Raw genomic sequence first — 27,350 nt, forward strand, 5'->3', positions numbered from 1 at the left:
TCCCTTTTGCCCTTGGGGCCCTTACTGCTGGAGGAGGCACTGGAGATTGGGGATGGGGACATGACAGCCCTGCAACAAGCACAGCGCCAACCAGGTGGCACAGAGATGAGCTGTGTGCGGAGCGTAAAGCAGGGAGAGACTCAGGCTGAAGTGTTCTCTATATCCTGTTGTGTTTTTCTTTTAAAACACCAATGATACAGAGGAAGTCCAACTTCCTTTATATAAACTTCTTGTTTTATTAAAACTAGTATTTTCACTCTGATTTTTAAGAAATCCTTTATTTCACATGAACAGAAGCATCTTGCAGCAGGGCAATCCCTTTGGCTGCAACGTTTCACCACCTCCAAGCTGCCTGGTGGCCTAGGATAATGGGGCAGCTGCCCTGCGAGCCCCCTGTGCTCCCACTCCCTCTGCACCACACACAGGCCTGGTGCAGGGTGTAATGAGCCACAGGGAACAGCAGGAGTTAGAAATCAAACCTACATGGCTGCTGTGGGTGGCTCCAGAGGACAGCTTTAAGTAGCTGTGGTTTTTCAGATTGGAACTGCCTTGGAGTTCCTCCAGGGATCAGGGGGAATCAGGTGGGGCCATCCCCCTTGCCCCCACTCCCAAGGTGATCCAAGCTTATGTCAGTACTACTTGGCCATGGCCACTTCTAGAACCAAGAGCACCAGCTGTAGTGACATTTGGCCCCGGTGTCTCCCCAGATCCACCGTGACCCTGCAGGTGCAGAGATGGAGGTGCAGAAACCTGTGTCAAGCCCCTAGCACAGGTGGCACCTGTCCTCTGCCACTCTCTGGGGTCTCATCCATGCTGCTGGGGCTAGGTTTGGGGCTGATAACACCCAGGGATTCCCAACTGGTCATGCTGAATTTCTGTTCTCGTACTGTGCACCTCACCATGGGGGATGCTGTGGCTGCCTCCCTGCCTGTGGAGTTTAGGTGGTCCTTAACTTCAGGCTGCTGTTCCTGCAGGGCAGTCTGGGGTTGGTCCAGAAGCACCTTTCTGCCCGGCATCCACGGCACCTTCATGCACCACTGCAACTCTGATGCTGCTGTGGCACGTGACCTGATTAATGGGTTATATGAATAAGAAAGCAACCAATTTTCCTAAATATTCAGATGAAAATTGTTGATCAGTGTCAAGACTTCCCCCCCGCCCCTTCTCCCCGTTTAAGCACATCCATTACCAGCACCGTTGCTGTGGAATCCCAAGCGGTCCCTGGCAGGTCTGTGGTGGCAGTGGGGTGAGCAGACAGGTGCCACAGGGGTAGGGATGTTTTGCTGGGATGCTCTGAGCCCACCTGTGCAGGGAGGGACACACACAGGTAGACCTAAAAGCTTTTTTGCATTGGTTTATAACCCAATTTCTATCCTTCACTGCTTCCCTTCTGGAGCACTTAGTGCCTTGAAGAACCTTCCAAGGGTAGAGAGAATTTGCAGTTCTTAGCATCCTCCACAAGTATCTTTGCTGTAACTGCTAGAGAGTGCTGTGGTTTTTTCATTGTTGTTTTTCTTTTTGTTTGTGTGGGGTTTTTTTAAGAAAAAAATACTTTATTTTTAACCATAGCAGTGTGATACCAGGCTATCATCTCGGCATGTACTCCCTGGGCAACCCTGTGAAGTTTCTTTCCCTCAGGGCTTCATCCACCGTCAGGATGTATCTGTTGATAAGATCTTTCATTTCCTGGGTGAATGGCTCGAAATCCTTTTGCTTAGCACCCGACCGCTTGAAATTCCCATCCCTGTTGTTCTCCACACAGAGCAGCCGGTCTTCTGTCACGGTCACATTCAGAAACTCCACCATCTCCCTCAGCTTAGGGATGAGGCTCTGCTTCAGGTCCTCATAGTGGACAATGAGCAGGCGCTTCCCGTACTTCAGCCAGTCCAGGACGTGGGAGGCCCACCAGGAGGCATAGCTGTTCACAAAATCTGGCCACTCTGGATGACCAGGAAACCAGGAAAATAAGACAATTAGCCATGCTACCATTTAGCAATTTTCCTTTGCCTTGGGCATTAATGATACCTTGATCTCTATTTGCTGTCTGTGGTAATTTAATTTCCCCAAGGTCAAGATAGCCCTGGTGGAAGCTTTTGGGCTGGACAAAGAGCATTGTGGCCAAAATGTAACAATTTGCAGTGTGGTCAACCCACTCTCTCCAGACTTTTTTTTGAGAACTATTTTGTGTGGGTTTTGATGAATAGATCTTGAGTTGTGACTGATGAAATGTGATACGTGAACTTGGGAAAGAAATGTGGTGTCACACAGGACAGTTCACCCCCCAACCCCGTGCCAAGCCACAGCTGTAATGCCTAAAATATACACAAGGAGAAATGGAAGCCAAATGTCTTTTCTGCTGGAGAGTCTGAGTGCAGCACCATATCTAGTGGGGAAATTGCAGTCACCAGCCAACTTGCCAGTCAAACGCGTGAAGCGTGGCGGGCAGGTTTTGAAGTCTTTTCATGTGTTCAGGGGACACTGAATCTCAAGTCCCCTTATTGCTATTATCATTATTTATCTGCAGTGCTGTAGCATGTACAGTGCTGTAACATTTCCTTCAGGAAATGTCATGCTCCATTGGATCCTCCAAATCTTAAATTAGATTTTTCATGGTTATTATATGCTGCAGGGGCGAATTTTCTTCACCTCACATAGCCTGGCAAATGGGCTGTGCACAGGAGTGTTGTACCTGGACATGTTTTCTTGGCCCAACAGTGCAGTGGCAGTGGTACTCCTGTGTGCCTGCGGCCGCAGTGTTAGTGCCGTGCTCCTCTCCTCCCCATGATGGTGGGCGTACAGCAAGACCTCAGCTGCTCCCAGAGGGCAGGTCTAAGTGTTTTGGGTCTGATCTCAGGTGTGGTAGGACTTGGGTCCCACTGAATTTGTTTGCCGTGCTCGCTCAGGTCCCAGTGTGTCCCCCCTTCCCAGCATGCTGAGGAGGTGGGTTTCAAACCAGCCCATGTTGCCGTGGTGCTTACCTTTGCTCTTCCAGTTGCGGTCAGTGGCATAGCCCAGGTGCCCGGCATACTTTCTGTTGAACTCTGCCATTAGTGATTTGTACGGGTTCCTTATCAACAGGATCGCCGAGTCGAACATTTCAATCTCTGTCTTGCCACTTTCATGTGTTTTCACACAGATGGTCCTTCTACTTCTCCAGTGGTCTTTTTCTCCTTTAAAACCTGTTTTACGAGACAGGATTGTTTTTTCACTTGATTATATGTCTGTGCCTTTTCGCACTAAATCATTCCCTACAGTGGTGCAAAGCTGGTGTGACAGTCAGTCAGTTCAACCCACTGGCAGCCAGACTCTCCCTTGCTGGGCAAGGCATCCTTGGCCCCACGCTGCAATGAGGCAGCTTTTCACAGGGCCAGTGCTTAGTGCTTGCTAAATGTCTGCCCCCTTGGGATATGGCCCTCCCAGAATAATTAGTAACACTTGAAAATTTAACCTTCACGTTCCCTGTGCTAGTGAAGGGTCTTACCCCCGGGATTTAGGCAACAACAGCCTGTCAGATGGGAGCTGCACGCATGTGTGTGCACAGGGCACCAATGTGGGCAACATGCACATTTGCAAATGCAGAGCCTGGCTGTTGTCTCTGAGAACAGCTGCCTGTCAGGCACAGTGCACTGAGGAGTCGTCCCTGCACCCATCTGCACTGTGGGAGGCTGCTTGGTCCAGGCATGTGTTTAAGTTTCCCCAAATGTGCTGACAGCAACAGCTGTTGCTGGCTCAAGCAGAAGAATGTCAGAGCAATAAGTAAAGTCCTGTGCTGTGCCTTGGAAGGGCTGCATGTGTTCCATCCCTTGGGACACAGTACCTTTGTTGTAGAGGGCTCCATCGAAGTAATAGCTTCCTGTGTAGTATCCTGTGGCATGCTCTATCAGATGACGAGCCCATGTATTCCCAGCCCCAGGAAAGCTTGACAAAGCAACAAACACTTTGGATTTGGTGCTTAAGAATTTCCTATCTGTGCAGCGAGTGTCTGTGAATAGAGAAGATATTTCATTGTTAGCATTGTGGCTTTTTAATAATTCCACTGACAGCTCCTGATTACAGGGTTTATTGCTTTCTTCTTCTCTCTCTTACGAATATAGGATATCAATTTAAGTCCGGTTGTGAGTCAGCTACTTCCCAAAATTAATTCAGCCATATGAGGCCAAAGAGGTTATCCTCAGAGAGGTTTCTGCTGGTTTTGTGTTAGGCAATGTTTTTTTGATAAAGCTGCTGCAAACCATTGTACTTGCCAGCAAGTTGTGCTGAAAGCCCCTTGGTGATGCCTGTTTGTTACCAGCTATTTGCCTGTCAGGTTGGCTCTGCAGTGAAACTTGAAATGTGCCACTACACCTGGAAACTGGGAGTTTTATAACACAGGAGAAAACCATGTTACTGAAAGGAGTTGCCTTCAGTTAAATCTCTGCGCTGCCATTCCTCTCTGAAGGGTCCAGGCACTGGCAAGCCCTGCAGCCATGGAGTCAGACACCTGGTTTCATATGTGCTTCTGTAAATCCTCACCTTGCTTCTTAACATGCCAGTGAAACCAAGGATAGGATGAGAACGAATCTTGACCCTGTGTGATGATTCATCAAGAAGCCAGCTCTCTTTGTTCTTCAGAGCAAGCTCCAGATGAAGGCATGGCTAGAAAGTGCCTGCACAGCCCAGAGAAGGCAGTCTTATACTACTGCTGATCTCTACAGACCTGAGAAGTACTAGCAATTTCATGGAAACAAGCATTCTTCTTGCATGATCTTTTCACATGCTGTTGTCTGCAGTCTATCTCTGAACTGGGAGATGGGGATAAAAAAAAAAGGTGTTGGGGGGGGAAAAGGCCTAGCACCAATCCAGAAAAGCACTTAATTTATTTTAAACTTGTGAGAAGTTTCACTGAACCCAATGTAAATCACTGCATAGATAAAGTTGCCAGAACCACCTAAATGGTTTTCTGGATTGGAAGCTTACTCTCTACCTTGTTTTCCATCCTTAGACATGTATGCAGAAGAATATTTTAGAGGAAGATGAGCAGAATCAGTCTGCAGAGTTGCCTCACTTGGCTGCCTGATCTGGGAGCTGCATGGTGGGGAAATACCTTCCCAGGCTCTGCCTTGTTCTCTCCATCTGCAGAATAATGTTGTTGTTCTGTGTTGGGGGTAGGCTGTGCTGTGCAGTAAGAGCATGGAAAGATGCATCTTCATGAGCGTGATTGCAAAGGGGGAATTTAGAGAAAGACTGTTTCCTAAATTCCTGCCTGTGTCACGATACCTGCTTGTGCCATGATACTACTGTGGCTGAGACTGCTGTAAAGATCACTTTTACCCGCTGCAGAAGGGGCACCGGGGCTGTTTCCAGCAGTGGTGGCCCTGGCCCTGGCCCAGCGAGGCTGGAGCTTGTACCTTGCACAGGTGTCTGATAGACCAGGCAGTACTTTCCCTCGGCAGCGCTGCTGGTGTTGCGTGTCCCGCTGCAGCGCAGCCCATCTGCACCATCGTGCAGCGAGAAGCTCCCAGTGGGGTATCCACAGTAGCACTCCTGCCCTTGGATCACTGCCAAGGGAAACTCCTACAGAAGAGAGAAAATGGATCAGTGCATAAATACCAGGGCAGCAACAGTCTGCAGGGAATGCTGCTGCCATGCAAAGAAAATTAATCTTCACAAGACCACTGTCAAGACCAAAGCACTGTTTGATATGTCATTCTAAAGCTAGTGCTCTTTTACTACTATTGTCTTCATATTGCAATTACCTAAAAAGTGGGTTTCAGACACAAATCTCATAAACTTTTAAAATTCACACTATTCTTTTTCATAAGTCATAAAAAAAAGTTATAACACCTAGTATGTAATTCCACCTGCAAAATATCAGTGTAGGAAAAGTTTGAACTTACCCCAAAAATGAGCATTTTGAATTGAAAGAACTTTTAAAGTTCCATTTACATTACCCCAAACCAAGTCAGCTGCCATGTGTTTGCCTTATTCAGTTGATTTTACCAAAGTTTGTGTAGATGAAACTTGCTCTAAAAAGAATTAAAGGAAAGAAGGAACTGTGGACCCACTGACTGCTGCAATCTTTGTGTAAAGACAGAAAGAACAAAGTCAAACCATGAAGAAAGTTTGCATTTTAGTGTGGCCCCACAGTTTGCAGAAAAATGAACGTGCAGAGAGGGGCTAGTGGCGGGTTTGAGAGCTACTGGGTATAGTTTTGAAAGAACCACTTAGAAATGCTCCACCAAACAATTTTTGGCCCATTTTTCAGAGGGATTGGGCTGACAGCAAGAGCGAGGCTGCACAGCAGAGGGGACCCACAGTGCCTGCACATGGCTCTGCCCCAGGTGCCCTGGGGTGAGCTCAGCTGGCGCCTGGACTCTGCCCTCAGGTACAGACAAATCCAACTCAGCATATTCTGTGTTTTGTGTCACCTTGCTTCTAGATAGGAAACCTCCTAAGTTGTGCAACCATGAGGAAGTTATAGCCAGTGTTCCTTGCAAGGAATGAATTCCCAAGGAAAATTTTTGTCCATAAGAAATGTTTTCTTTAATATATTTGATGCAGAATAATCCAGATTTTGTTGTATTAGTCTTATCCAGGATGGACAACAGGCTGCAAAGCTGCAGTTGAGCTAATGATGGTGAGAATTAAAGCCAGCCTGAGGGAAACATATGTTAATTATTTGCTAAAGAAATTAGCAGTTGCTTATTGGCCCTAAAATTCAGGTTTTCTCCTGTTTATGTAAGGACTGGGCTTGTCCTAGAGTCCCCTGTGGGCTGATGTGGGGCTGTGTGAGTGGGCAGAAGTAAGTTCAGGAAGTATTTGAGTGCAGAACGTTCAAGTCCACCTATTCCATATCAACACTTTTTGCCTTTTAAAAGTCTTTTGGAGTCTGGAAGAGCGTGACAGGGCTGCTGAGCAGCTTATCTCTCGCTCTTGCCCATGCGTTCATCCTCTGATAAGGAGGCAAATGCAACATGTGTGCTGTGTGTGTTCCAACAGCCAACATTTGCTTAGCAAATGAGATACCACATTGTGAAAAACTATTTACAGATTTGATCCAAGGGCAAAACTGTTCTGGGTTTGCCTGCAAACAGGAATTGTCTCTTTACAATGAAGCAATGTTTCTCAGTTTGAGAAATTATCGTGTCCCTGCCCGCAAACACAGCCTAGAACAAAAATGTTCCTTGTGTCTCATGCCAAGTGGCTCTGCAAGTGAAGGACTGTTCTGGAAGGCCGGGGCTTTTGTGGGGAGACATAAGCAACCACTTCTCCCTACCTCCTGTGTCTGCAGAAGCTGGTTGGTGCTCTGCAGCCCTTCAGCACACAGGGCTGACCCTCACCTGTGCAGCCTTCCTTTGGCTTGGTAAGCACATGGGTGAGGAATGGGAGAAACCGGGAGTGGGCTCTGCAAGGGAAATGTCAACATTTTCCTAATATCCAATATAAATCACCCCTGGTGCAACCTGAGGGCCTTTCCTCATGCCCTGTGACTTGTTCTTGGGAGAAAAGACTGACCAGGATCCATGGCCTTGGTGCAAAGTGCTGTAATCCACCAGCTGATTATTCCAACTGTCTGCCCCATGGTCTGTCTGCCTGATGCAGAGAGTGATTGCAGAGTGACGTGTTCAATCTTGACTTCCCGTCAGTGTTTAAGCAAAACTGTGAGCCATCCCCTTTGCTCACCTGTGTATTTAGGTGTGTCCCAAGCTGGGGTTATGGCTTGAAGTAACCATCTAACTTTGAAGTGAGGGACTAGTCCTCGAGCTCAGCGCACACACATCTGTGATGCTGCGCTTCAGTGAGACGCCAGCGTACAGCCCGAGAACTCTGTGGGGCCGTGAATAAGCATTTTCCTGGACTGAGCCAGAAAGCAGCCACTGACAGGCTCAGGTGTGCATCCTGTGAGCTGTAACTCAGGAAGAGGTGATTTCAGTGGGACTATTTACACAAGAATTTGTGAGATGAAACCTCAACAGGTAGTTTGAGTGGTGTAAGGAAAGCAGACATTCTCCAGTAGCAACACAATTGATGTGATGATTCAATCGTTGATTGTTTTGTAATAGGTTGTATCCAAATTAGGAATTATGAATAGATTAAAAATACATCTATTTTGCTCTGATTACTCTGCTAAATTAGTTCCTTTTCCAACTTCCTATGCTAACCCTCATATCTGATGCAGTTAAAGTCTTTCAGTCTATCAGAAAGAATAAGAGATGGGGTCAAATTGCAGAAGGAAATTTCTCTCCCAAGTAAAACTGATGGGTTTGGTTACTTTGAAAATTGGCATGTTCATTTTGCAACAAATCTAGAAGTCATTCTTCAAGTTCTCATTGAACTGGTTATGCTAAAAGCAATGTATAAATACCATGAAGTCAATGCTGTCCTTGCATAAAAATTCTGGCTTGTTTTCCTCTGTGATCTATTGAGGTAGGGGACATTTCTGCAGGGCAACGTTAGACCCAGTGTGACCCTATTTGGAATGCTCCCCTCTCACTGCTGCAGGAAAATCAGCAAGGCTGTGATTATCTGTGGTTCTGGCCTACTTATCTTCATTTTATTGTGTTTGAAAAAATATCTAAATCTACAATGGGATTTGAATCCAAATCCCAGGAGTCATTTGTTTATGGGTAAATAAGTGTATTTAGCTACATCTGGAATCCAAAATAGTAGGTCTGGTTTTGAAATGAAAAGATCACTATGTTCTCTGTATTGCTCTATACAAAAAAGAAAAGCATCTTAGAGGTGGAAATGTTCAAGTGTGCAGACTTGTTGGCATGGCTTTCAGATGCCATGAGGTACTGCAGTTCTCTCCTCGAGAGAGAGAGCATTCTTCCAGACTTTATTCATGTCATCACACATTTAGGGTGTTGTAACAGGTCTTGTGTAAGTATTTGGAGTTAAATCACAAATTGGTGTGTGACAATTGGACTTGTGGCTACACAATTCTGCTTCTGAAGAAGAGGGAGAAATTGCCAGTCTTTTTATAGGCAAATAATCCCTTTCCAAAGGGTCTCATGCTGTCTGGCAGAGCTAACAGTGAGTTGTTACCTGCACCATTTCAAGGGAGGAATAAAAGAGAGAGGTACCAAACCTGTTCTTCACCTTCCTTCAGTAGCTTTTCCTCTTCATGCTATCATTTTTGCAGCCCTCTTTGTGCCTTCTGTGCAGAAAGAGTCTGTTTAGATAATCCTTTAGAATATCTGGCTTGCTGATGGCTTTTTCACTCAAGCTTCATCAAGCAAATATGCATTAGCTCTAACTCCATCTCTATGGCTATTTCATAGAGATGGACAGTGTCCTCCACCCTAAACCTGTTTGGACGTCATGTCCACGTGGTACCTTTTAGCTGTTGCCTTTTCCTTGTCCTTCTCAGTCACCAGTAATTTCAGATGCTCCTACGAGGCAGCATGGCCAGAAAAACTTGAAGGAACTATGCTTCTGAAAACCCACCTTATCAGAAAAATCATTTCCCAAAACCAGAATGGCAGGACTGTACTTAAAAACACTGACATCATGAGCCCATCTGAAAACAGCTTCTACACATATTTCATATCATTCTCCCAGACAGAGAAGCAATGATTGTGTTTCATCAGTAAATATTAATAGAATTATGTTACATGGGGTAAACAGACACAGATCAAGATTTTTTTCTCACCATTAAACAACAGACTAATAGCAAAGCTTGGAAATAATTACTCACTAATTCCTGAGCATTTCTATGCCTAGAGGATGTGGAAGTGTGTTGGGGGGCATGTTTGTGAAGTGCTGTACACAGGGCAATGCACAGTTAATTCAACGGCACATTCTTAAAACTGGTGTAGAGGATATGTTGACTGGGAAAAGCTTTCCCACTCTACCTAGTGATTAAGAAGGTTTGTTTTTCATTCCTTCGTAGTTTTAATCGATTTTGCAATGCTGCAAAAAGCAATTGCATGTTGAGTTTAGTGTATGAGGCTGAATGTGGCTACAGGCAAAATCTGACCACACAGTGAACCCTCTGTACAAAAAATTGGCCCCATCGCAGTAGGGAGGAAGGGAAGAGGACCAACAGCAACTAAAAAAGAAGGTGCCCTGCCCATGGCTCCCTGAGAGCTGAGCAGCACTGGCTCCCTGGAGGGCACTAGAGTTACATTTCAGATCCTGCCAGCCCACATCCACCCTCTGGCAGCGAGCCTCCCCGTGAGCTGCAGCCACTGAGACCTCCTCCGGGGTCAGATCTGGCTCAGGGCTTGGCTGGAATGTGACACAGAAACGATATTGATTTCCTCATGGTCGATACTCATCACTTAGAGCAGCTTTTCTATGTATCATGTGGTACTGCTCTCATGGCTCTCCCTCCTGCCATCCCCACTCCAGTGGTTGGATCAGATGCATCACTGGGTATTTACTCTGATGAGTTTTGTCCTTTAGAAACTCATTTACAAATTCAAAGCTCTAAGGCACTAATCTCTGCCCTTCCCTTAGTAGATTAGACTTCAAAATAACAAAAAAAGAAAAAAGGATGTGAAATGAGAACTGTTCTTACTTTCTTGGAGCAAAATTCAGAGCACATCTCCACCGTCAAATTGGACTGTATCAAAGAGGCTGGAAAGGTGTCTGTTAAATTTTCTGGAGCTCTAAAACATCCTCGATAGGTAACATTCCTCCCTGCGGGGATATGAAATAGGTTCCTCTTAAGAAAATGATGTCCATAGTATCCTACCTTTTTCACAAAGAACAATACTAGGTTCAGAAACCAAAAATAATAAAATAAATTTTATATTACAAAGGCTGTAGAAGTAAGAGAAACCATGATATATGCTAGAAAAACACGTTGCAAATCCTGTGGTATTGAAAGGAGCATATGCCTCCAGCTTTGTACAAACCACGGAAAGCAGGGCTGCAGCACAGGGTCTGGGCTAAATTCCACCAGTGGAGGGCATTGCTATTGTTTGCAGGTCCCAGTTTCCTCTGAAGACTTGCTTTTCCCTCAAAGAGTTAAAAGCCCCAATAAAGATCTACAAAGCTTCCTAAGATCTGCACCAGGAAAGGAAAGGAATGTAAAATGAATCCTGAAAAAAACCCTCCCCTGGACCCATCTTGCTGCTCAGCTGCCTCTCTCCATCTCCTGCTTTTCAGGCCAAGGGAATTTACTGCAGCCTTCGGACACTAAACTGGGCTTTTGTCAACTGGTCTGGGAGAAAAGCTTCCACCACATCTTTAGCACCAGCCTCTGATCTCACCTACTTCTGTAGAAACACCACAAATCTTGGCAGAATTGCAGGGTCTCCCTTGAACAGTTATCACCAGAATTGATGTGGGAAGTGAGCTGGATGACAGGAAAGATGCGGTGCAGTTATGAAGAAAAAAAACTTGGTTCCGAATGCATTTCCTGGTACAAAAGCCCAAATTCTCCAGGATGAGTCAAGAGCAATCTAAGGAGAAGCTGCGTAAATATCGTTCTAATAACTGTTCAAACCAGTTACTAGAAGCAGGGTTGGATCTCTAGGATTACTCAGGTGATGTGAAAATTAAAAAAAATAACTTGAACCCAAGCTGAGGGGAACAGGAGTCTCCCTGGGACCAGGTTACTGCATGCATGGCACCAAAGAATAAAGGACCCGGGTGTGTTTGGGCTCCTCAGGATGTTCTCGAAAAGCCTCCTACTAAACCTCACACTAATATTTAATTCCTGAAACAAAATGGTTATGAACATGTTTAGAGTTGTCTCAGTGGTGAGGAAGAAAGCTTGAGCTGTCCACACCAGCATTAGAGGGAGCAGGTTCACAGGGAACCCACAGATTCCACTGGAAACAGAGGGGTTTGTGTGGTCTTCCTGCTTTCTGGGGAGGATAGCAGAGTCCTGTCCCAAGGCAGGTTGCATTCTGCCACACCCACCCCTGCTGCCATATGGACTTTGAGCTTCCTTAATGTGATGTAGGGGCACCTGCAGCACAGGAGCTGCACAGCTCGGGGTGTCCAGGGAACTGGGATGGGAAGGGGGAGGTGAGGGATGGAGAGGGGAGAAAGCAAGCCCCATCTCTCAGAAGATTTAAATGGAGATGCCACTGAATCTGCTCCGTGTAAGAAGTCTTATGTGAGGTCTCTGCTCTACATTACACAGTGTAAATCACAGGGGCCGTTACAGTCTCAGAGTTACTTTCCAACGTACTTGTTCATTGTGATTAATACTTCTGTTGGCCCCTCAGCTGGCTTGCATCAGGGGGATTCTTCAGAACAACTATCAGGTGTTACTAAGGGCAAAAAAACCAACATATCTAGCTCCAGGCTAGACTAATTTGATGACTAATTCATTAATACTTTAAAAAAAATTAAATGCTGCCTTTTCCTGCCAAGTATGTATATATATTTTATGCTTAAGGTTTAAACAGTGATGCACGTCCTGGGAAACTTGCCAACGTGCCCATCAGCCTGACAGTGGCAATTTAAGTCTATGTACCTTTGATATATAATTTATATGTGGCTGGGTGGATTATTATACAAACCCTGACTTGTCTTTAAGAAGAAATGAAGTACTATCAATACTGGCACAACCTAAGGCCTTGGTGCTTCTTCTCGGGAGATAACATCCTTAAGGTCTTGTGAACTTGCCAACTGAAAAGACTGATCAGCTGTTTAGGTCTTTTATGTGCTTTGTGTTGGCCTAAAGGTTTATCCATTGTGCCCCCCATGGCAGCTAATTGAATGATGAGTAGAGTGTGTTGTCATCTAATGATGAAACAAAATCCCAGCTGCTGCTGGAACAGAAGTCCTTGGAAAAGGAAAACCCTGTGGTCTCTTTCCTCTCAATTAGGAAAGGGATTGTTATGGCTCTATCTCTGGCCTCTATTTACTCCCTGCTGCAATCACAGAGCACTCATTTTGTTTAGGATCATCTGAGCTTAGGGTGGCCTTGATCTGAGTGCTTTTCTGCCCTCCTGTTACAGGGCACCCACTTCTAAGGCTGTTTCTTAAACATGTGGGTTTGTCTCCTTGCAGTGGATGCCAAAGGGAGTGGGGTTTCAGCTGAAATTCTCCTGCAGTTGCTCTGCACCGCATTGTGTTTCATGCATTGTGTCCCTGGTGACACCAGCCTCCTCTGTGGCAGTCCCGAGGCAGCTGTGCCAGGCAGTCTCCCCACTCTGAGGTGGAAAGCAGCTCTGCTATTTTGGGGAGGGAGCCAGGGACCAGACCAGCAGCAAATGGACATTGTGCCCCTCAGGCACCTTTGTCCTTTGCCATTTCAAACTCTAGTGATAGAGTGAGACAAGCAGCAGGGACAACCCACGTGCCCAGCCTGGCCCTGATGTCTCTCCCTTGTGGGGCGAGCAGCCTCCCCCTTCAGTCGCACAGCCACTTACGTCGCCTCGCTCCTGCCCGCAGCTCCTCCACCCTGTAGACCGAGAGCCGGTTCACCCCTCCACACACAGAACCCTTCTCCCCCTTGCACTCGCTGTTGCACTCCTCAGGCTTCGAGGTGGTGGCTGGGAGCGTGTTCCCACAGTAGCACTCTGCTCCATACACCAGGCCTGCATAGGTGTAAGCCCTGCAAGGAGCAAAACCAGGTGTTGTCACAGAGGTGCCCGTCTGCTCCCCAGTTTGTACCTAAGGAAGGCAGGAGTGTGTCCCTGTGTATGGTGTGCACTTCTGCCCTGCTCCAGAGCTGAGTCCACCCCAGGGACACTGTGGCCTCCTTGATAGAGGCAGCCAACCTGATGAGATTTGGGCTAGAGACCAGTATCTATCAAAAGATAGATATCTAACAAAGACTATTTAACCAAACAGTAATTTTTGTCCAGGACAACAGAATATGTATTGTAAGTAGCTGTGCTGCCATAGAGAATAGCCAGCAGTGCAATGGTCTGCTTCAAGGAGGGTAGCAGAGCTATGCCATGCCTGAAGGTATGAGATAATTACCGTTTTTACAGATGCTGTATGTATAATGTAGGAATGCTTTTCCCATTTCAAATTTAGTTCAACTTATCAGAAAAGAGAAAACTTGCAGTGAAAAAGTACCACTCACCTCTCAGCACAAGCTTCCTGGCAGTGAGCTACTGTCATTTTTCTTAAGTCATAGAAGATAGCTCCCTTCAGTGTCCTCTCCCTTGAATCGTCCGTGAAGCATCCTATGTAGGTGCCTGTGTGCATGCAAGACCAGGGTTAGGCAACACGTATGGGATGGAAATGGGGAAAAAGAAAAACCCATACAGGGCTGATCTAGCACCATACACTGCAAGCAGGGCTGTGTTCAGTTGAGTTCCAACCTGTCTGGGGTCCCACCTGCTCTGCAGAGCTCTCCCTTCGTACTGAATCTTGGCAGGTGTATTGAAGAGGTCAGTGCAACTGTCCCATGGAAATGCACTGAAGGGAAATGAGACTTTCTGCAGGTTCCTTTCAGCAGACCTGCCTTTGCACACCCAGAGTTCATGATCCCCCGGAACTGTGGCTCCTGCAGGCAGCTGCTGCCTGCTTGTCTCCCTCTCTTGGGTGATGAAACATGGCACTTCTCTAAAGTAAAGGAGAATGTAGTCTTCAAAACGGTAAAAACTTCCAGAAATCTTGTTGGATTTCTCCCAAGTGCTCTTTAAATCTCTAGTTGATAATGATATGGCACAAGAAAAATATTAAGAAAATCAATTTTCTTTAGGTATAGAGAGTAATGTTAAAGCTGTAATGGAAAGAAAACTTCAGTCTTAACTAGGCAGCACCGTGCATTGAGCTATCTCCCTCTCTCTGGTGCAAAGGAATCTCTTCATCTTGCTTTACTTAGCATATAACAGATGAATGTTTCTCTTAGACTGAATACAAAGTTCAGCCTATTTTTTGTTGTCACGAACAAAATACTATAAAAGTCCAACCTATTTTTGAATATACAATTGGAAGATGATGTGGCATCCCACTATTATACAGCAATTGTGTGTCTGTAAGTACATTTTATCATTAAAATATGAAAGAAAAAAGGAAATTTGATTTTAAAAGTAGCAACATTGAGATGATAACACAGGGAAAATGAATAATCTGATCTGTGGACAAGAAAAGAATATATGATGAAAAATGAAACTAAAGAGCATAATACTAGCAATAAAATAACTCACAAGAAAAAGGAAGTTTCAGCCACTCTAACACAGATTTTGGAGCCAGGAATAATATATCAAACATTTAAATATTACAAACACAGCAGTAGATTCAAAGTCCTGCACTCAGTAATTTGCCGACATGCAATTAGAAAATTCACAAGCTGTGAACACACACTCCAGCACGCTGTTAATGAGGTGGGAGTCATGCACTTCCAACAAGGGTACTCCACATTTTACTGTAGACTTTTGATTTGGGTATTTCAATTCAAATCAGTAGCAGCAGAAAACTGAGGATGTGGGGCCAAAGAGCCTGAGTGGTGGTCCTGGGCTGGGCAGCCGTCATCTGCCCTCCTCCGGTGTCCCTCTGATGCTGCTGCCTGCCCAGCAGTGGTTTCTCATTCACATCCTCCTATGAATGAGTCATGGTCTTAGAGTGGCATGTCATGTTATGTCAGTGATCCAGTCCCTGTCACCTCTGCAGCCTGTGCAGTGGCAGAACCAGGCCAGGGGAAGCCGTAAAACTCCATCCGCTGGAAGCACTTGGAACAGAAAACTCTTCTTTGTTGTACTAAGTGTTTGCCAGTGTCCCTGGCAGGAAAATATAAGATCCCTACCCTGAGCCACTTGCAGTGTCAGCAGGTAGGAGGCTGACTTGAAGAAAAAAAAAGGACTTGGATATTCTCACCCAAGGCTGTGTGCTCCTGGGTGGAGACAGGGCAAGGCAAAGTGAGCTGGGAGGTTCCTAACATGCTGGGTCAGATGCCATTGTTTTCGTCTTGGGTTAAGGATCTGCCTGGGGAGGCACATGGAGGGCTTGCTGGCAGCCCCTGGGGAAGCAGGGACAGAGCAGCCATGCTGCCTCAGAGCCACAGTGTTATTCAAATGGCACCACTGAGGAGTGCCCAAGCCCAGCCTCCAGTCAGGCAATGGTGCTTCACTGAGCAGGAACTACAGGGGATCACTGAAACTTTAATGAGCATTATAACCACAGAGGAGTTCATTAGATCTTGAAAGGGATCCATAATGAAATAACAAGCATCTAAGTTTACTAGAAGTGAGTTGGGGAAGATAGCATGCTCTACATAGGTAGTTAAATTTTAATTGATAATCTTCAAAGGCCGATTCAGCTTCTTAACAATATTGTTATTAATAATGTCACTTCATGTTCAGTCAGATATTCAAATGATGCATAGTTGAATCTACATTTCAATGTGGTGGGATGTACAAATAAATAGTCCTTCTGGCCTCTCTCATCATCAGTTAGAACCTGAACAATGCCCTGGCTAAGTGGTTCTTACTCTCTCCTCTGCCACCAAAACCTGCTACTAACAGGGTGTTTTGAAGTGTCCGTGGAGCAGCTCCAGCTTCGTTCTTCAGGTAACTCCAGTGGTTCAGTCTGCCTGACTCACACTGTGTGACTCATCTCCCATACACCACCACTATTGCCTTCTCCTTCCTGTTTCTGACAATTCTCTCAGTAGGTATCACAACACGGCACCCATTTTGTGGGATTTTTGCATAAGGTGCCCTTTTGTTTGAGTAAATTTATTCAACAAACTAAAAAGCAGTTTAGTGTTGTGGTGTCTAGTCATCCAGATCCCATTCCTGCTTTACTATCAGTGAAACATCTCCAAGAACAACTAGTTCTTCTAAAAGGTAACATGTCAAGGACTGCAAACTCACACTCAGGTGTTGCAGTGAGGGCATGGCAGTCACCCAGAACAGATCCTGGTGCTTCCTGTGGTGGGCTTCTCAGGGGGCTTGTCTGCTCCCTGGGAACGCTCAGCCATTGGGGGTGATGGCAGGTTTGGGGTTCCAGCTCAGCTGTGTAACATCCCGACACCGCGGGCAGCCGGCTTTGTGCTGCGTGGAGGGCCTGTCAAGGTGTGCTGGCCTAAACGTGCCTGGATGATGCAACTGTCAGTGGGGTCATAAGGGTATAAAGCCATTCAGGAAATGTGAACAACTAGAGTCCTGTTATGCTTCTTTGCTTGCTCTGGATAATAGTTTCTTAAAATTCTTCCTGCTGATTCAACCCAAGGGGTATTTACCAGCAGTGCTTAGGGCAGCAGAGTCAGACTCACAGTGAACTCATGTTTCTGTCAAACTGGAATGGCTTTCCATTTGAATTGGAAATGATATGGGTTTGTACCATGTTTTCTGGGCACTCATATGCTGTGCCCGTGGAGCAGTGTGAATTCTCCTTGCGATCCCTTGCCCTGTTGGACATTCTCAGCAAACTAGCCAAACCCCCGGAGTTTGTCTCCAGTTTGGGGGGGTTGATGGCTCACCTCATGTTCCCCAGAGGACAGCGTGTTTGCAGAGATGCTCACAGAGGGCAGGTCAGAAACAGTGAATGCATATGCAATAGCAGAATTTAGTTTATGCCAGAAAGCTTTAGCAGCAAGGAGGCACTTCTAGACTTATCGTACTGTGTGGTCTTGGATAGTTAATTTGATAAAATCCAATTTTAAAGTGTTCCCTCTTCTGAGAAAGAAAATCAATTAAAATGGTCATCTCTGCCTGCTTGAAGAGAAAATAATTTAAATTAGGGAAGCACATTGCACTGTCTGGGCTTCCATTCAATCAATAAAATTACTTTTTTGGAGGAAGTTACAGCTCAGCATGACCAGGGGGGTTAGGTTTGGACTTTGGTGTGTGCATATGCCTAAGAACTGTTTTGAAACTAGTGATGAGTGAGGAGGAAAGCATATCTGCAGGAACACATTGTGGTGCTCACCTGTGTCTGCCTAGGACATGCAAGGTGCAGTTTATATGTGTGCCAGAAAATGTACAGGGTATGTCCCTTACCTTTGTGTTCAGCAGCGTGTTTGATCACTTTAAATCCTGCTGTCTGCATGGGCTCCTGGTCACTGATGAACCTGTGAAACCACCTTCTTCTCAGCTGCCTGAGCTCTGAATTGCGGGACACAAGCCAGCGTGGGCTGTGCTGCTGCTCCAGGGCTGGCTCCTGCAGTGCATCCATGCCCACCAGCAGCCTGGGACCAGGGTGGGGGTTCTGCAGAGCCCTAGGGTCTGCGATCCCAACCCCAGCCGTCTCATCCGGCACCGTCAGGGCCTGGTTAGTGGAGGTCCCATGTGAACCTTGCTGGATAACCAAGCGGGTCCGCTGCAGCAGCAGGAGGCTGCCAGCCATCAGGTAAGCTGCTGTAAGGAAGAAGAGCAGGAACTGGGTCCGACGGATTAACTTCTGTAGCCTGTAGAAAGCTTTGGCCATGCCCTTACTGAAACTGGGCCCTTCACGCCTCCCAACAGGTCCCTGAATCTCCACTTGGCCAGACACTCGTTTCTCCCATAAGTTCAGCCCATCACTTTGGTGCCTTCTTCCGATGAAAAGCTTCTTCCCAGCCAGCTGCAGCAGAGCCCAGCTCAGTGCAGCACTGCCACCAGGCTCAGGCACCAGGCTGGCCCAGGGTCTCTGCACGCTCCCAGGGTGATGCCTTCATGATGTCCTGCCGAACAGCCGATGCTGAAACCTGAATTACCAAGGGGAGGAAGGTTGGTTCACATCCAAATTGAAAATAGCCACCATCAGGGTCACTTTCCCCCATCCACCCACCCCCTTTGGCTTTAGATGAGCATTTCTCCATCTGTTGTTTATAATTACGCACATTAAGAACTACAACGAGAACAATTGATTGAGTACAAGTGAGTTTCAGATTTTCAGGTATTTTCCTTTCCTTTCTCTTACCTTGGAACCAACAAAAAATACCTTTATGGTGAGGTTATTTATCTTGAAATGATTGGAAAAGAAGTTATTTTCTATCTTTTTACAGAGGTATTACCAGATTCCTTCCTTTCAGCTAAACAGTAGCTGAACTACAAATGCAGATCAGAAAGAAACTGCAGTGTGGGTGTGTGGGAGGAAAAAGAAGTTGCATTATCCCACAATAGATAATAATTATTAATCTCTGTGCAGCACAATGAAGCTGGGCGTTATGCTGGAAGGATACTTGGGGTTTCTGCACTTACAGAACTTACAGGGAGTTGCTGTGAACGTCACTTTATCAGAAACCAGCCTTTTTTTTTTTTTTTAGTAGATTCATATTGCCAACTATTGATGCGCGGGTGCGTGTGAAAAAAAACTAGCAAATGTTTGAAAGAATTTCATCTCAAGTTCAGCAGATCTCTCTTGACTGCTGCTGAGCTTTGCAGCTTTAGTTGTGCTGATGTGTATCACGACGAGATTGTCTGGGCAAGAAAAGCTCCTTTGTGCTCTAGGGAACCTTTAACCTCCCATGGCAAATAAAAGCTGGCATCTCCCCATAAGTTCCTGTTTTCCCAGTCCATCCCCTCTCTGTGGAGCCAGGCAAGTGTTGAGAAAATATGCAATGTTTTCCAGAAAAGAAAATATTATGGCTTTTGTTTAGCTTGCAATTGGGTCACACTCCTGAAATCCACAGTCCTCGCAATGAACATCTGCTTATTGTATTTCTTGTTTCAGTATCTGATTAAAAGTTTTGTCGATATTCACTTATGCCTCTTTATTAAATAAATGTTACCAATTAAGTCTCCACCCATTCCCTTTTTCATTTGGTTGAGCAAATTCTTTCTGTCTTAAACAACAACCAAAAGCAAAGGTTCAAAACTTCTAGGACAAAAATAAATTAAGGCTCAGCTGAGTCTTTTGTCAATTGAGCCTAAATTCCTTTTGTGTGACCTTTCAGCCTTGATTCTTAAACATGGCTGTCACAAGGCAGGAGTCCCTGTCTCTAATCTTACAATTTGGGTGGCCTTGAAGACCTGATTTAGGTGGTTTTTTTAAGTTGCTGTTGAAGTTCATGTATACTGATTTTAGCTGTACAGGACTGAGTAAAAATATTCTAGGTCCTTCTTTCTCTAAGGGCTCGGGAGTATGAGCAGGTGCGAAGCACTGCCAGGCTGTAGCATCTGCAGTGAATTCTGACTGCTCTCACTACAGTAGAAGTTGCACACCTCTCTGCATATCAGCTCCAAAGCCAAAGAAAATGCATTGATTTACACCAGCTAAAGAGCTGACCCTCAAAGTTAAATTATTGAAAATCTCTGATCAATGTTGTGAGTGCTCAAGCATTGTAGTAAAAGGGTCAGAAGTACCAAGACAGATGAATGGAAAATTAGCCCTAATTAGATTCTGCAGGTTGTTACTGCGCTAATTTATCTGAAGAAATACTGTCTCTAAGCATAGGTGGGGCTTGATTCAGTGTTTGTTCCTGCCGTGGGGCTACTAGAAAGTTGAGCTGTTCCCAGTGGAGGCTGTCTGATCTGAAAGCGAGCTGTGTGCACATACTAGCTTGGAATTTGGACTGGGAATTACCGTGCTCCATGCAGCCAGCAGTACTTTGAGGGAAGGCTCTGTCAGTGGGCAGGCGGCTGTTTGCCTCAGCAGTTGGGGACTGGGCACACCTTGCTCTTCGAGGTGTCATCTGCACTATAAAGTGGTGGCCCTTCCTGGTAAAATGTTGCTGCAAAGCCTCATCAGGGAGATTACAATGGCTGAAGTAACACAGGACTTCAAAAGGTTTGATCCGCCCCCCAGCAGCAAGATGAGGCCAGATAAATTGATCAGATTTGCAGTAATTCAGGGTTTCACGTCTCTTTTGGTTTATTCACAAAGTGAGAGATGCTTCCAGCTCACGTTTTCAGTTGCACCCCATTGTTGGCACTGGAGAGGCTGTGCTGAGGCAGCCAGATCCTTTGGGCTCATCAAAGCCATGCCAGGAGTGGCAGCTCAGCTGGAGAAGGGCCATTGAGGCCGTGTAGCAGAGGAGAGGCGTGTTATGGTTGACACTGCATCACTGGCCCAGTTTAGTCTCTTTTAACACCGTGTTCTTGGTCAGTGGATTTCAGTAGTTTCTCCGTGTTTGCAGTGATGTAGAGTAGAACAACTGGAGGCTGCATCATCCTCAGGATGAGAGGATCTGCCACTTGCCTAGACAGCATGTGTCAATGTTTCCTGGAGCCAGGGGAGGCCAGTCTGACCACCACCTGCCCAAAGAGCACTGTGGCCAGGTGTGATGTTCTACCTCCACATGAGCAGAATGGAAAACTTGCTGTGCATCAGCAAAACTGGAGAAAACACCCAAGGTATCAGACCTAAATTAACTGTGCAGCAGGCTCTGTGCCCAAACACAAAGAAATGTTTGGCATTGCTCCTGTTGCTCTGCCAAGTTTGTTTATTTATTTATTTACTAAGGAAAAGCTGCTTCTGTGTCTCAAAAGGGTAACTTTGCCCTTGCCCAGTGGTTGAAAAAGTTTAAATGGTATAAGGCAATTTTGCTGCATTCAACATGATGTGTATGAATTACCTCCAGATGCACTCGCCCTTAGAGCAGTTGCCATGACAGTACATTGTAGTAAAATCCAACCAAATAAATAAGGAGACTCTCCGCCCACAGACTGCTGCAAATGTGCAACTCAAAAATTAAATGTTGCTTTTTAGTGGGGAAATAGCAGAGAGTGCTGCTGACATAAAAACTGTCATTTGATTTTTCCCTAAGCTGTATATTGCAATATCATCAAAGTATGCCTAGAAGAATTCAAGTGCATCACTTTTGATTATGATATTAAACAGGAAAGAGTAAGAAGGAAATAACTAGTATCTGGTAATAGAAAATGCATAATTTGTGTTTTTCATGCATGTTTCACTTAAAATGAATGAAGTGAAACAGAAGAAAAGCAGTCTTCTGTTCCTGTTTATCAGTTCTCACAGCCAAAGGTGTTTAAGACCATTAATTGGGAATTGTTTCTAAAATCATTAAATGGTAATTGAAAGGAGTTTGAGATGGGCAATGAGAACAGTTAAATGGTCGAGGAGACCTCTAGGTGAAGAGGGGGATGAAAGGGTTAATGCTGCACAGGGTACAGGTCGAGTGTGGGGGTCGGGGAGAAGGGCAGTAATTAGCACTGGTAAGTATCAGCTTGGGGGATGGTGAGTGGAAGCATGGGAGATCCACTGGGTCCTGGGCCTGCAGCAGGGATAGAATCCCTTGCCACCAAAAAGTTGCTATAAGAAAAAGCAGGTCAGTACCTTGCTTCCAAAATGATCTTGCGAAGTGTAACAGAGGATATCCCACTAGGCAGCTGCATTAATGTGTTTGTAAAGAGATAAAAGAAACATGGTAAAGCTCTTGGCAATTCTGCTCTCCTAGCTTAAGGAGCAGTTACAGAATTCTTAAGGGAAGGCTGAATACTTTCAGTGATGCCCTGAATGCCGGTAAAGGCTGAAGACACTGAAAAACAGCCCCAGAGTTGTAGGTGAAGAGTTGCTTAAGTGAGGGCTGTTCCTTAATATGTGCTCAATGCAGAAGCTCAGGTCAGTGCTGCATTGATGGCTGCAGCTCATCAAGAGGTGGTCTTGCCTAAAGAGCAGCAGGATTTCGCAAATTCACGAAGCAAGATGATGTTTTCTATTGTAAACTGAAGGGAATTGGACTCATGTACAGTATTTTTAGAAAAATCCATCCCTCTTCCACATTTCTCCTTTCTTTTGTCAGCTTTCTTTGAGGACAAGTGCAGTCAGTTAGGCCCCAGCTGAAGGATTCTGGCTCACAGCCTTTTCTTTGGATACACACTGTCTTTTTCTCAAGGCAGTTTGGAAAGTCAAGGGAAACATCATACTGTGTGAATGCACATAGGAAGTAAACTCTTAAGAAGACACAAATTCATGGTTGGGACCCTGTCAAGCATTTGCAGTTCCCTTTATTCTGATACCTGAAATCATCCTGAGAAACTCTGAGGCAGCTGACAGTGAGTGCTCCTTGTAGCCGTGCTTTCATATGTACTTAAAGCATCTCTCCAGGTTTGAGAAAGGGGTTAAAAAAGACAGCAAAGTTGAGCAGAGCTCTTCCCTCATACCTTGAGTGGAATCGACAGAGAAATTCTTTATTATTCCAGTTTCCAAGTCATGGGAAAAGAGAAAAATGAAACTGTGGATCATTTTTGTGTGGAAAGTGGCAGATGCTGAAAGTGAAGCTTAGAAGAAACATCCTGGTACTCTACTGTCTTCAGCCAAAATCCACCCAAATCAGGATACAGGTTGATGCTGATGGATTTTGGTTCAGATCCATTGTTACTTTTTCTAGATCCTTAACAAAGTGTCATGCGGAATTGTCTCAGTGCCAGCATAATTTCGGAATTCATGTAAAGGAAAGAAAGGTGATTTTGTAATTCCATCACCTTTCCTGGCCTCATCCTCGGGGCTGCTGGAAGCAGTAGGCACTTCTTCAAGCACTTCTTCCAACTTAGAAAGTTTTTCTTGCTAGAGGATGGGTTTGTGCTGACCTGATGTATGTGTCTCCCTGTAAGGTCTGTCAACAAGCTAGAAATGACGTAAAAGCACCTCTTTCTCCACATGCTGTGGTGGCAAGTGTTGCAGCTTGATGGGGCTTTCCACTAGTTTACCATTGCTTGCTACATGTGTGTTTGCTACAAGATGTAATCAAATTGCAAAGTTATCTTTGATGATAGAGCAGAAAAAAAATCTTTATGCTGAGTTAGCAGGAAGACAGAGAAAAAACTCTGTAGTCCATAAATTAGACAAATTAAGTGGAAAATGACACAGATTAAAACATACATTATACCCCCTATATTCAATATGGGAGGTGTTTTACAGTGACAGATAATTCAGCTTTGGAAGGGAAAGGCAATGTCATATACCAGAGCTGCAGCCTGAGGCTGGAGAGTCAGCGTTAATTCAATCCCAGCAGCTCTTTCACCAGATAGTCCACTTTTTGAGAGCAATTTTTTATCATAAATAGGTATAAATCTGGACAATAATGTTGTTGGTGAGCGCAGAGCCCGAAGTGAGGGATGCAGAGGAGTCCATGGGAGGCAGCTGGTCCAGCAAGGCTTGTTGTGGAACAGTGCTGACTTGGAAAGTGCTCAGGGACAGCTTGAGTAGAGAGCACACTGTGGCAATATGGTATTTCTCCACTAATCCCATACGTTTTACTTAGCTCAGTGATAACGCAGGAATCAGGAGAACTGATTCCATACCAGTATGGAGAAGATGTGGGCACGTGCAAACCCCTATTTCAGAGGTAGGCATGCACACGCATAAATGCGTGTGCATTTTCTACACAGAGGGATGTGTGCTCCAGAGGTGACATACAGGCTGATAAACCAAGAGCTTTCAGCAAACTATTCCTGAGCCTCAAAAGTATTTTATCAATAATAAAGCATTCATGCATCCTTTGATATTAAAAGTTCAAGCACCCAGCAAATGATGCTCTATCTGCAGTTTCCAAAAGCCCCTATACGGTCTGTGGCTGAAGTTTTGCATGAGAATGTTATAAGAAATGTACCATATATTGATGTTTGCCTTAGCCTACAGGAGCTAGAGGTGAGATCTTTTCCTATGTGCAAGGAAATCTACTTGAATTAAAATAACACACAGCTTTGTAACTAAATCATGGGTGTTTAAAACGTATCTTTCGTAAACCCTTTAATATATGAATTCCTGCAACATTCACCTTGTTAAGAGTGTATTTGTTCAGCAAAGTTATGCTCCAGAAACTGTTTGGAGAAGCTGAGCATTCCAGCCTGCCTCACCAGGCTGACACAAACACACTCGCAGTATCCATGCCGACTTTTCAAGTATAATGTGCTGCGGATGCTTGGAGAAAGGGCATCTCGAGAGCAAACTGAAGTCTTTGTAAATAATGCCACTAAGCCCCATCTACTGTGGATAAATTTAAGAAATCAAATAGCAAGTGAGACTACGATGAATGCTGATACCTCAGCAAAAAGTTGTCCGGTTTTTGCTCGTGCCTAGGCCAGCTGGCACACGGCTCGAAGAGGTAGATATTGCAACTGTGAGAAAACGAAGAAAAACCTCACCTTTCTTTTTATGGCCGAGGAACCCCTGCTGTATCCAGGCAAAGTCCTGGACAATCCAGTGGAATATTATAAAAAGCCTTAATGCATATCTGAAAAGCTGGTAAATCCTGCTCCCTCTGCCCTTCCCTACTAATCCTTCTCCTGCCTGCCTGTTCCAGCGCGCAGAGCCGTAATCCCGCGCACCGCTCCGTGCGGTGTCTGCGGCGCTCGGGTACCCCCAGCCGCCCCCGTTCGCCCTCCCCGGCCCCGCTCCGCGCCCCGCTCACCGCTGCCGTCCCCCGCGGGTCCCTGTGGCTCGCCGGGGTCCCTGTGTCTCACCGGGCCGGGGCGCCGGGGTCCTGCGCTCTGCGGGGGCTGGCGGGAGGGAACCGCTCCATGGCCTCCTGCGCCAACAGGCTGGATGGAAGCAGCCTCCGCGCTGCACTGCCAGAATCCTCAAGCACAGCCAGTGCACTCGTGTTTCATAACGCTCCCTTGCTCGGGGAAACAGCCTCTCTCTACGGCTGCTCCACGGCAGAGCTCTGCAGCCTTCTGCAGCTGCAGACGTTTCCAGACCTAGCCATTCCCTCTGCCTGGATGTTTGTCTAAGCGCACGGATGTCTGCATCGGCAGAGAGCTGAGTGGCGGCAGCAGCAGCGTGAAGCCCTAATGCGATCAGCTGAACGGATGCTCAGTGTTTGTTTCTCAGTGCCTCTTCCCACTAGGGGCAGATCCTTCTGAAGCCGCTCCTCTGGAGACCCGGACCCCTTCTCAACAGGTCGAGAGGGTCCCGGGAAAGCGAGTCCCTGATAGCCTCCCGGCACCAGCTTGGAGATTTCAGGCAGAAAATTGTTATTCTGAGCACAGGTGGCTGCAAGTAAAATATTTATAAATGTGAGAGCTGAAAGGCATTTGCTGGTGTCCTCAGGACTGCCTGTGCTGCCGCCTTCCCTGCACGTTTCAGCTCCGTTCTGCTGCTGCTTCACATGGAGATTGAGCAATTTATAATTATTCTGAAAGCATCTGCATTTAAATGAGGGCAGGCTGCACCCCTGTAACTGCACGGGGTTTTAAAGCACCCCACAGTCTAAGCATATTTAATGAAACCTGTGAAGATTTGTCTCTCAGAGGCAAAGTCTAATGCAGTAATGGGACCCTTGGTTCCTCCCTGTGCCATGGGGTGTGAGTCAGAAACATCAGACCTAACACCTTCCTGGCTGTCAGAAAGCAGCACTCAGGAGCTGTTTTGGATCTAAGAGGAAAGAGGGAATTGGGATGCCGCGTGGGGCTGATCCTGTTTCCTCTCTGTATGCTTCACAGTGTTTCATGCTCTGAAGCCCCATGGGCTTTGGTGATTAGGTGTGTGGGTCTCTCCATGCAGTGCACCTCGTGAGTGGGGGCTGAACCCCACAGTGCGATGCTGACACTACTTGAATCACACTTGATTTTCCCATCTCCACATGATTTAGAAGAGGGATCTGGTTGTTCAGCTCAACGTAAACAGTTAAAGTGCTTTTGCTCCTAACAAATGTACTCTGGGAGCTGTACTGATAGGGCTGCAATCCTACGATGATTTTTGGTGAATTTTCATTAATGGAGAATCCTGAGACTTAGCAGTATAACATTCAAATTTAAAAATACTGATAGCTGGAGGTGTATTGTCACCCCAAGAAGTTGTGCATCTATTAGATTGCAATCTTTATGTGTGTGTACACCTTTAAGGCTGTAAAAGTGTGAAATTAATTTAGTTTTACTGAAATTAAATTAAGCAATTGTTGAGTGTAACAACATTTTTTAATGTGCTGGGTTGGGGCCTAAATCAACGGAATTGCAGGACTGTGGAGCAGGTGGAGCAGTGACAGGAAATGCCTGTTCAGCATTCTCAGCAAGAAAAACTATGCTGAAAGTGTACCAAACTCCAGATGTGCCCCACAGTGTGTGCGTGGGGATGAAGTGCGTGCAGGCAGGTCCAGCCGCCTGGGACCTTCACTGCAGCAGTGAGCACCGGCTGGGGCTGCAGCTGCCTGACACCAGCCAGACCTGCTGGGTGTGGGGAGTGTCCCAGGGACACGTTGTCATTTTGACATATGAGCTGTTCGCACAGATTTGACATGAAAACAACTACTATCGTTTGGGGGTCTCGCAGCTGCTCCGCCTTGATTTCTGAACACAGATGGAGCCCAGACAAACTGTCAGGGCTGGTAAAACAACACCCCTGCTCCACTGAGCCCTCTTTAATGCCAGCTTGTTTCCAGGACTTTGTGTACAAAATACCACATGGGGAGTTACAAGACCCAGTTCATCCCTGGGCACAAGCACTGCTGCCACAAGATGACTTGGCTGAGGGGTTACGGTCTGCAAACAGCAGTGTCAAGCCACTGCTCAAGACTCAAACCAGACCCATTTTGGGGAGATGAGCAAGGTAAATAAAGGAAGGATAGTGTTGTATACAAGGAAGATGGCAACAATCCCTCTCCTGAAATTATTGCAGTGGAG

General features: G+C 45.9%; 1 protein-coding gene across 2 annotated transcripts; it reads right to left on the bottom strand.

Moving 5' to 3' along the window:
* Nucleotides 1-212: 212 nt before the first annotated feature.
* On the bottom strand, nt 213-25,807 carry WSCD1 (WSC domain containing 1). Of its 2 annotated transcripts, none has more exons than XM_050321843.1 (9): nt 25,194-25,807; nt 17,847-18,532; nt 13,982-14,096; nt 13,320-13,504; nt 10,505-10,626; nt 5,388-5,553; nt 3,818-3,982; nt 2,979-3,179; nt 213-1,940 (listed from the first exon to the last, which is right to left on the bottom strand). In XM_050321843.1, the coding sequence occupies exons 2-9, from the start codon at nt 18,271-18,273 to the stop codon at nt 1,588-1,590; spliced, it is 1,734 nt and encodes a 577-aa protein (XP_050177800.1). In that variant the 5' UTR covers nt 18,274-18,532; nt 25,194-25,807; the 3' UTR covers nt 213-1,587. The 2 variants fall into 2 exon arrangements, with proteins under 2 accessions (XP_050177800.1, XP_050177799.1); XM_050321842.1 differs by having other exon boundaries at nt 25,142-25,807.
* Nucleotides 25,808-27,350: the final 1,543 nt, after the last annotated feature.

This window comes from Myiozetetes cayanensis, unplaced genomic scaffold (assembly GCF_022539395.1).
Source record: "Myiozetetes cayanensis isolate MyiCay16 unplaced genomic scaffold, myiCay2020 scf27, whole genome shotgun sequence".
NCBI lineage: Eukaryota > Metazoa > Chordata > Aves > Passeriformes > Tyrannidae > Myiozetetes > Myiozetetes cayanensis.

Coding starts and splice junctions, on each gene's coding strand:
- WSCD1 (XM_050321843.1), bottom strand. CDS start 18,273: ATGGCCAAAGCTTTCTACAGGCTACAGAAGTTAATCCGTCGGACCCAG. Junction 14,097..17,846: donor ACACGCTGCTGAACACAAAG/GTAAGGGACATA, acceptor GCATGCACACAG/GCACCTACATAGGATGCTTC. Junction 3,180..3,817: donor TGGAGCCCTCTACAACAAAG/GTACTGTGTCCC, acceptor CTCGTAAAACAG/GTTTTAAAGGAGAAAAAGAC.